General features: G+C 39.3%; 1 protein-coding gene across 1 annotated transcript in view; it reads left to right on the top strand.

The window, feature by feature from the left end:
- The window catches only part of phka1a (phosphorylase kinase, alpha 1a (muscle)), a 62,046-nt gene that overhangs the window by 5,971 nt on the left and 45,106 nt on the right, over positions 1 to 10,969 (top strand). Inside the window, exons 2-8 of the mRNA XM_037675514.1 lie at positions 319 to 477; positions 662 to 709; positions 3,815 to 3,983; positions 4,059 to 4,141; positions 4,249 to 4,329; positions 7,165 to 7,263; positions 7,356 to 7,502. Of these exons, the coding sequence (XP_037531442.1) occupies positions 319 to 477; positions 662 to 709; positions 3,815 to 3,983; positions 4,059 to 4,141; positions 4,249 to 4,329; positions 7,165 to 7,263; positions 7,356 to 7,502 (786 nt within the window). The remainder of the gene's footprint in view (positions 1 to 318; positions 478 to 661; positions 710 to 3,814; positions 3,984 to 4,058; positions 4,142 to 4,248; positions 4,330 to 7,164; positions 7,264 to 7,355; positions 7,503 to 10,969) is intronic.

Raw genomic sequence — 10,969 nt, 5'->3', positions numbered from 1 at the left:
TATATATATACACTAAAATAAACTACTGGTACTACTTGCTAGTCAACTTACTACTACTGTCTTACTACTACTTAATATTACTACTACTGTACTACTTCGCGGTTTTTCACTTATCGCGGGACTTCAGTGTACAGATCCCCTGCGATAAACGAGGGACTACTGTATTACCAATTAAAACAAATCTGTGGGTTTGTTTTCAAACAATTAGTTGAATTCATTATCTCCCACCACAGACAGGTAAAATGCGGACGATTGTCTCTACATTACAGTGTCTTGTGATTATGGTTGGATTTATTTGGACCGCTCTGTGTTTGACAGGATCCAGTGACGGGTCTTCTGCCAGGCAGCACGGATCAGCCGGACGCCTGGGTCAGAGACAATGTTTACAGCATCGTGTCCGTGTGGGCCCTCAGTCTGGCCTACAGGAAGAACGCTGACAGGGATGAAGACAAGGCCAAGGCCTATGAGCTGGAGCAGGTCGGTGTGTGTCTCTATGCCTTATACTTTAACTTTTGTGTTCACTTTGATGGCATTATAAATTTGAAACCTCATGGATGTTTTTTATTGCACCCTTGGAGACAAACTATGGACTGGATCTTAAATTTGTCTGCAAGAAGCAGGATGTTTATTATCCCTAAACTATGATCATATCTCTGTGTAGAGTGTGGTGAAGCTGATGAGAGGTCTCCTTCAGTGTATGATGAGGCAGGTAAGTTGACTTTTTAACAGACGACTTTTAGTCTTCTTGATGTTACCTCAGTGCCACTGTTGGTGCAATGAAGATTGAAGCCTACCGGTAATTTTTTTTTTTTAAGTTACGTCCAGCAACGTGCAGGCGGTTTGTGCAGTTAATTGCAGCAAAGAATTGGTGAAAATTGGTATTGCGTGTTATTTATTTATAGCCCTTTCACACTGGATGACAACTGCTAGGATAGGACACAAAAATCAGCCAGAATGTGTTGGTAAAGTCTTCAGGTGTGTGTTAAGATCGCTGTATGCTCACCATTAACTATAATGGAGAGTTTTACATGCACAATGATTTTGAGCGTGCATTCAACATGTCAGGTTCATCATCATAGTGGCAGCAGGGCCTTGACGTGCAGCCCACACGTATAGCGTAGTCACTGAAATATTAGGCTGTTTTACAAGGCACCTCATTGTGTCTTCTGAATAAACCGAGGCGGCAAGAGGGGTTGAAGACAACGTACCTCTGATGCACCTCTGTGTCTCTGATCGAGGTAGTAACAGAACCGGACCAGCTGACATGGAAAACAGTAAGCTGCTGTGCCGTTGCTCAGAAATGTGATGAGCTAAAGACCGTGTGCAAACGACAACAAACAGATTTATTAGAGAGGAAAATTTGATTATGACACAGCAACTTTGTAGTTAGTTTTAAAAAATAGTTAATTACAAAGAGGATCAGTAACGTCAGTTATTTCATGGTGTTTTCAATCAATCAATCAATCAATCAATCAATCAATCAATCAATCAATCAATCAATCAATCAATTCAACTTTATTGTCCATAACATTCAATGAAATGGAGATTTGTCTTTGACATCTGGCTTATAAAAACTAAATAAAAATGTGATTAAAAAACTTTTAAAAGCTTTGCTAAATCAATTAAAAACATGCAGTTAAAACCATTCTAAAATACACGATACATTAAAATATGGGAACATTCCAGCAGACAGTGGTTTGCTATGCGAGGCTGCGTTTAAATAGGACCTTGTTAAGTACATTCACCGCAGAGGGAACAAATGACTTTTTGTACCCATTTTTCTTTGCTAAAGGAACCAGGAGTCGTCTACCAGATGGTACCAACCTGAATAATGTTACAGTGGATGAGTTGGGTCATTGTAAACCTGTATTGCCTTTTTTTCCAGAACCTGACTGTACAGGTCTGTAAGTGTCGTTTGTTGGTGACCAATGACTTTACTACCTTGTTTGACCACCTGGGACAACTTGTTCCTGTCTCTGGCTAGGAGGTTCCCATACCATGAGACAATATTAAATGAAACAACACTTTCAACCAGTGACCTGTACACCAACTGCAAAGTAAACCAGAACCAGAATCAACCTTTATTGTCATTGCACAGAAGCACAACAAAATTACATTTCAGTACAGTCGTCCAAAGAAAACAACATGGGTAGACGGTTCCTGAGGCTGCAGCCTCGTGGGAAGCGCCGCCCTTTTTGTTTAGATAAGGAAAAAGGGAAAATATGAAGAAAGAGGAGGTATAAAAAAAATCATATCTCACATTGTGTCCTTGACGGGACACAGTGTGAGGTTGCAAAAAGACCTCAGCACAAGAAAAAGTAACATACTGGTGACAGAAAGACATAAAGTGGAGTGGGTGAGGCTGGGGGTCCCAGCACAGGCTGCCCAAGTGAGCGACACACCTTTAAGTATTAACTTTTAATTTAACTAGGGGTGCACCGATTTATCGGCCCCAATTTTTTTTAATTTTGGGAAATCGGAAATCGGCCGATACTTGCACGAGAAACCGATTTGACCAATTTTTTTGGAGTTTTATCAACAATTGTTTGAACTTCATTTACAGTATATTTCAGAGCACTACTTCATGACCAGTTAAAAGAAGTTTGTATTCTTTCTAGGATATTGTTCAAGGGTATGTTTTTCAATAAAACAAAATTGGAGAATTCAAGGTGCTTTGTGGCCTTATAACACCTGACAGTGTCGCTTATAAAACAAATCGGCAGCGGACAAAATCGGAATCAGCTGGTCAGGTTTTTTAGAAATCGGTGATCGGCCAGAAAACTGCAATCGGCGCACCCTTAAATTTAACCATTAAGGCAAACAATGTAATTATGACTAAAAATGGAGGATTTACTTGCAGTTACATCAAAGTTCATGCTCAGCTTGCGGTTACCTTCGTACAGACGAACATGTGGTACTTCCTGTTTATCACTGTTGTATTCAGTTCCTCACGAGGTCGGCCGCTGTATCCATCTTTTGTATTTTTCCAAACTCAGTTTAGGTTTTGGAAATTAAATAAACTGTATTACATCCTTTAAATGCTCAGGGTAACACTGGTCTGAATTGCATGTTCTCCACTGACAATGCTTAACTATTTTTTCCAATGATTTTTTTCACAAAATCCCTATGACCGCAAAGTGTTCATAATGCAGAACCCCGACAATGTTGTCGGAGGAAAAGGGGGTGGAGCTCCTGCAGGTAAGGGGAGTTTCACTTTGGGACAAATTGTGATCACTGGTCAGTTGCTGATGAGCCTACTGGACTGATTGACAGATGGCGTCATGTCAGTTCCCTTTACATTAGAGAAATTTTCCAAATTTGCTGCATGTTCAGCCATGTTCAAACGGTTGTGTAGGATCAATTCAATTCAGTTTAATTATATAGCACCAAGTCACAACAGAAGTCATCTCAGGGCACTGAACAGAAACATTTTTATATAAAAAACAATAATTTAAGACTGTTTATCTGTGTAGTTAGGGGAGAGTGTTGTGGGGTTGTCATCAAATGTGAAGAGGGCCTTATACTTTTATTGATATGTATCCAAAGAGAGCTAATTTAAAAATGTAACTTTTAAATAAAACACACACTCATTCTTTCAGTTTTTGGAAGAAGGAAAAAATACAAATAGCAACATCATAAAAGCAACTTTCAATGAAAACCTCCTTTTTTTAACATGTATCTTTATAAAATGTAGTATTGGTCATTATGGTGTCTTTATTTTATATTTTATTACTGAATTCCAATTTTTAAATTGGTAATTATATCTAGGCAAATAAATCAGCCTCGCCATCATCTTTATCCACTCCTTTTACAGCTAGACAAGGTGGAGAAGTTTAAATACAGCCGAAGTACCTCAGACTCACTGCATGCCAAGTACAACACCAAGACTTGTGCCATCGTTGTCGGGGATGACCAGTGGGGTCACCTGCAAGTCGACGCAACCTCTCTCTTCCTGCTTTTCCTCGCTCAAATGACAGCATCTGGTATGAGAGAACCTGTTTTGATACATCTGACTTTTTTAGCATTGCAGACTGAGTCCAAGTCCCTTTCCATTCCAGGTCTACATATTATCTACACCCAAGATGAAGTGGATGTAGTGCAGAATCTCATGTTTTACATTGAGGCAGCATATAAAGTCGCTGTAAGACCTACTGTAATGTTCTTTTCTCAATGACTGAAATAGTCTGTTATGACTTTTTAAAGTGGTTTTGTAAAATTTTCTGTCTGTTTTTTTCTGGTTGTCCACAGGATTATGGAATGTGGGAGAGAGGAGATAAAACCAACCAGGGTATCACCGAGATTAATGCCAGCTCCATTGGCACAGCCAAGGTTAGCACAGAAGCTTGCAGTAAACTATTTGACTTAAAAGTTCTTCTTACCATAAATCCAAAAAAGTTCAATCTGGTCCTCTGGACATTCAATTAAATGAATGAATGAATGAATGAATGAATGAATGTCCGGAGGACCAGATTGAACTTTTTTGGATTTTTCTACCTGGATTATTGAGCACACATCAGAATATTTCTTACCATAAAGTTTTTACGTTGCTACCGATGATAGCTGCCTTTTCTTTAGTATCTCTTAACCTGTGGAGTGCCTCAGGGGTCTATACTTGGACCACTTTTATTTTCTCCATATATACTGTCTTTGGGCCACCATATACTTAATTTGTATTGTGTTTTGTGGATGCTCTGCCAAAGATACTCCGATTTACTTATACTTTAACGCCGGGCTCTTACAAATGTTATAGTTTTACAAAACACCTTGTCAGAGATCAGAAACAATATATTTGTTTAATCTAAATTGGCATTACTGTGCCTAGATTTTTTGCCTCAAATTAAGTTTCAGGTTGTATTCTCTTGGCTCTTTAGATGGTCACTCAAAATAATTTTGTAAAGTTTTACTGGTCATTGTTGACCACCAACTTAAATTTGAGAAAGTCCTTTATTGCTCAGTTTAGTTATTTTATCTCTAGCTGAAATATGCCTTCTGTTATCATCATTTAGAAACTATAATTTCAGGGTTTTTTTGTCGTTACGCCTAAACTATTGTCACTCGCTCTACTTCTGTTTAATCTTCTCAGATGAATCAGTTGGTTTTGATCTCATATTACTCCAATCCTTTCTTTCCTCTCTACGCTGGTTTTTGTTCACTTTCGGGAATGGATTTAATATCCTTCTTCTTGTCTATAAAAACCCATGAACAAACTGGCTTTTGCTTACATAAGTGAACTTTTACCTCTTAACCTCACCTCAGATCTTCTGATCAAGGTTTTCTAGTAGTTTCTTGTTCTTAATTGAAAAGAAAAAGGGACTGCGTGTTATTCACACGTTCCAGACCATTTAAACCAATTTTTGTCTTGGAGTCACTATCACGAGCATTTTTTAACGTTTTAATTGTTTGTTTGTTGTACATAGTTGATTTTACCTATTTCTTTGACAGAACTTTGTTAGCTGTGTTTTAAAAAGTGCTTCATAAATAAAAGTCAGTATGTTAGAAGGCTCAGGTTAGTGGTTGGGAGCAGCCTGAATGAGAGCCAAGCGTCGGAGCTGTGAAGCAGAACAGGTGGTCCAGTTAGAATCTCTGGCATGGTGGGTAATGCTCAGTCACTGCTGAGGCCTTTACCCTGACATTTAGACGACCCAGACCATCCGAACTGACTCTGGATCAGATGAGACGTCTTTGTTTCAGTGGTGAAACATAGCAGCCGCCGAGCTTCTTGGTCTCAGTGTGAACAAACTGAAACAGAAGAGCTCATTTAAAAAATATACATATTTTTAATATAAAAGGCTGTTTCTAGATTTGAGTGTAAATTTTATTCTTATAAATCTTTATATTTTAGTTAAAAGTGGGACTTTATACCAATTATAGATTGTCATTAGGCTTTAATGTACAGTAGTTTTGGTCCAACCCTGCTTCTGCCTCTGTATGTCCTTGACTGCGCAGGAGGCGTCATGTTCTCTGTGGTCATCTGAGAATGGCCTCTCACTCAGAAATAACGCAGCACTCAAAGTGCTCACTGCAGTAAACACACTCACACAGTTTAATTTAAGATTTTGGAGACAGTCATCACCGCAGGACATTCCCAACTCTGCTAATCATATGTATTTGTTGGGATTTATAATGTTTGTCCTCGTTCAACTGAACTTGCACTTCATTTAATGTAGTATTGTGTTGCGTTTTAAACACTGAAATGCAGTAAGCTACGGTAGTTAATGCACTTCACTCAGTTATACTCAACTATGGCACGCCCTTTAAATTCAAATCATTAATTCAAAGTTGTGTAAAGAAACATTCATTCAACCTTTATTTAGACAAAACCATAATGTGCCAAACACATCTTTAGCAGTAGTAACCATCAGAAATTGTCTTCTGTATGACCTTATACTCAAATTTCCTCCTGGGATTAATAAAGTATCTATCCATCTATCCATCCATCCTACCTACCTGTCCATCCATCTATCTATCCTATCCATCCCATATATTATCTATCCACCCATCTATCCATCCTATCATCTATCCATCCATCTATCCTACCTACCTAACTACCTATCCTACTTATCCTACCTACCTACCTATCCATCCATCTATCCTACCTACCTAACTACCTATCCTACTTATCCTACCTACCTATCCATCTATCTATCCTATCCATCCTATCTATTATCTATCCATTCATATATCCTAAATACCCATCCATCCATCCATCCATCCATCCATCCATCCATCCATCCATCCATCCACCCACCCACCCACCCATCTATCTATCCTACCTACTCATCTATCTGTCTTACCTACCTACCTGTCCTACCCACTTATCCTACCTACCTGCCCTACCTAGCTATCCATCCATTCATCTATCCATCCAAGTTCGTCCACGACATTTCAGTTTTGTTAAGATTTGGACTTTCAACATTCCTAACATTACATTTTTATTTCTTGTCTGACATTTTGCTGCATATTTGCTACTAGTGTTTTTCTTGTTTGATTTTTTGTCAGATGTCCTCTTGTTTGACTCTTGCCCTCCTCTGCCGTGTCTGACTGTTAGTTGGTTTAACTTCTATGAAAACTGGAAGGGTGGACTTGGTTTTTACACCTTGGTGGCTTGTTTTTTGTTAAATAATTAATGATGCAGTAACATCTGTTTTGCTCTTTGTCCTCCAGGCAGCACTGGAGGCGCTGGATGAACTCAACCTGTTTGGAGCAAAAGGAGGACCTGGATCAGTGGTCCATGCTCTAGCTGATGACATACAGCACTGTCAGGTACATACATGTGCATACGAACATTTAAAAGAATTTGCAGCATCTTTTATCCTGAAATCAAAGTTCTGTTTCTTTCATCTGGCCACCATCAGTCCATCCTGACGTCCATGTTGCCTAGAGCATCCATCTCTAAAGAGGTGGACGCTGGAGTCCTGGCCATCCTCACCTACCCCGCCTTCGCTGTAGAGGACATGAACATCGTCAACATGACCAAGGAGGAGATCATCTCCAAACTGCAGGTAAAGGCAGCATCTGAACCTACGGCTTCAAAAACTTACATATGCCCCTTTTGCACCGCCCCTAATAAGTCCCAACTCTGGGCACCTGCCACAGAAAGAACCCTTTTGCACCAGCACTTTAGCTAGTATTTTTAGCTGATTTGAGGCTGATTCAGGACCTCTTTTCATCCCTGCTTCTCTGGTGGGACCGAGCGAGCTCAGTCGAGCTGAGTCCGAACCAAAACGTGAATGCAGGACTCTGATTGGTCAGGGGGAGGAGTCAATGGATCTCAGAAAATTTTCACTGAGCCACCATTTGCAATTTCTCTGGATGCGGAGCAGCGGGTGGATCTATTTTTAAGATTTTAAAAACAATAATGACAACGCCGTGTTTAATTCTGAAGTCCAGGCATTTATTGTGTTTGGTGACCGACTATAAAATTCGAGCGAGCGGTGTCACCGGGGAGGATCATACGAGCTGCCGAGCCGTTGAAGCCCGCGAGGCCGAACCCCAAGCCCCGGCCTCGCCTGCTCACTGTAACTGGCAGGCGGGAGGACCGGGATGGAGGGACGGGGGGTGGAAACTTTTTTTTTTTTTTTACATTTTATGTATAAAATATAATTTTTTTTTTATCAGTGAAGATTAAAAATAAATAAATGGTGCCGGCTTTATCGTGAAATCCTGTTTTCTCTTTGACTTTATTAAATAATCTGTTAATTAAAGTTAATTCAACTGAAAAATCATAAAAAGACTAAATTATTGAATCAGGAATATTTCCCTCAAACATGTTTAAAGTAGAGACACAGCCCTTGGTTCAACATTATTCTAACCCACAGATGTACAAATCACAAAACAAGCATTACACTTTAAATTAAAGCTTTAAATCAAAGCTAAATTTTAATTCAATGCTAAATTAATCTGTATACAAGAAACAAAACCACAGTGAGTGCAAATACATCAAATGATGAAGAAAAATATAGAATTTTAAATATAGATATCCTGATGCATGCTCAATAATCCCAGGTAGAAAAATCTAAAAAAGTTAAGTCTGGTCCTCTGGACGTTCAAAAAACAAAACAAACAAAAAAAGTAGAAACGTTTCTTCTTTCATCCAAAAGACTTCTTCAGTCTGAGGTGCTGTATTCAGCTCAGTCTTATATAAATAGCTATTTATGAGCTGAATACAGCACCTCAGACTGAAGTGTTTCCGATGAAAGACGAAACATTGCTACATTTTTTTTTGTTTGTTTTTTGTTTTTTGAACGTCCAGAGGACCAGACTTAACTTTTTAGATTTAAATATAAATGTTTTTGTAGAATCTGGTTCATCAGATTTAATTCAGTTCAGTTTATTTATACAGTGCCAAATCACAACAGAAGTTGTGTCAGGGCACTGAACAGAAATATTCATATATAACATAAGTTAACAGAAACACTCATTTATAAAAATAAAAATTGTATATTATTTATCTGAGGCGCAGACTGCTTTGAGTAACTCATCGCAGAACTCTCATTAGCAGGACTTGGATTCTGGACACCCCTCCAGAATCGGTCCTAAAGTGCAGGTGCAAATCCAGGCTGAGCTGAGCCAGGCTGAGTAGGGGTGTGCAGGGCTGAGCAGAGTTGGGGCTTATTAGGGGTAGTGCAAAAGTTTGACTGCAAAAAACGTTCAATACAAAAACAACTGGACTTTATTTGTAACAGAAGACGTTTCGCTCCTCATGCGAGGAGCTTTCTCAATTCAAAGAGCAGAGAGTAGCTATGTTTACATGCGCAGAATTCTTTGACCGGATTGAAATGTGTTCTGTTTGAATAATTCAAATGTATTGTTTACATGGGCACAATCTGTTCATGACGAGTGTTTACATGCAGCGGGCTTTGTTCTGAACAGCAGTACTGACATGCGCAGAGTGGTAAACTCTCCTTAAAAAACCACCGAAGAAGAAGTTCTACTTCCGGGTAAATGTAAACAAACCTGAGCACCCAAAATGGACCCGCGACAGGTTTTAATGATGGTGGAGACGTTACTGCACTCCCTGACTGAGCTACAGGTAATAGAAATCATTTTGAGCTCTTTAAAAGTTTCTAGTAGAAATGTTGTGTCGCTCACCGACCAGATTTACTTCCCTGACATGCTAATATTATTAGCGTTAGCCAGGCGGAAATGGCAAAGTCGCACATGCGCAGTCAGGTCAGTTTTTCACCATCAGATAAAAAAGGAACAGATCAAGCGTTTACATGCGCACCGATCGGGTTTCGGATCGGCGTAAACCACCCGTTTCGTTCTGATCAGAAATTATAATGGATCGCGCCGAATACACAAAAAATAACCCGAACGGAGTGTTTACATGACACACTTTTATTCCGACCGGCCATTTGATCCGGTTACTTATGTCCATGTAAACATACCCAGTGAGAGATTCAGGTTATAATGCTGAGTGAGATAAGACACACACACGTAGATTTGACAATTCACACCTCAACACCTTAACAGTAGGGGCTTTTTAAGGTCTTTGTTCCTCTAATTCACAGATGAGGCCCCTCTGTTCCCCTCAGGTGTGAAAACCAGCTGGGAATCTGTCTTACAGTTGCATTATAGGTTTTTGAAAGTGGAAATCCGAGGCCTCCTCCTCTGTTAAGAGACTGCTTTTCCCTTTTTACATAAATTGCTTCCTTCACCCCTCTCTCAAACCATCTGTGTTCTCGGTCAAAAATGTGCACATTTTGGTCCTCAAAAGAGTGTCCCTTATCTGTGAGTCAGAGGCTCAGACTCAAAGGCTGGTCCACCCTGTGACGTAACAGTGACGTAATGACGTCAACACGAATACTCGACGTGAAATTAAAAAACTCAATAGATGTTCTAGGAATTGATGTGTAGATTACTCAAGTAGTCGGTTAAAGCCCTAATATATATGTATATATATATATATATATATATATATATATATATATGTATGTATGTTTGTGTATATATACAGGTCCTTCTCAAAAAATTAGCATATTGTGATAAAGGTCATTATCTTCCATAATGTAATGATAAAAATGAAACTTTCATATATTTCAGATTCATTGCAACCCAACTAAAATATTTCAGGTCTTTAATTGTTTTAATACTGATGATTATGGCATACAGCTCATGAAAACCCAAAATGCCTGTCCCAAAAAATTAGCATATCATGAAAAGGTTCTCTAAACAAGCTATTAGCCTAACCATCTGAATCAAAGACGTAACTCTAAACACCTGCAAAAGATTCCTGAGGCTTTTAAAAACTCCCAGCCTTGTTCATTACTCAAAACCACAATCATGGGTAAGACTGCCGACCTGACTGCTGTCCAGAAGGCCATCATTGACACCCTCAAGCAAGAGGGTAAGACACAGAAAGAAATTGCTGAACGAATAGGCTGTTCCCAGAGTGCTGTATCAAGGCACCTCAGTGGGAAGTCTGTGGGAAGGGAAAAGTGTGGCAAAAAACGCTGCACAACGAGAA

The sequence above is a fragment of the Nematolebias whitei genome, chromosome 1 (genome assembly GCF_014905685.2).
Source record: "Nematolebias whitei isolate Nwh7 chromosome 1, NemWhi1, whole genome shotgun sequence".
Taxonomy (NCBI): Eukaryota; Metazoa; Chordata; class Actinopteri; order Cyprinodontiformes; family Rivulidae; genus Nematolebias; species Nematolebias whitei.
The sequence above is the reverse complement of the archived record's forward strand: the minus strand, read 5'-3'. Positions and strand labels throughout refer to the sequence as shown.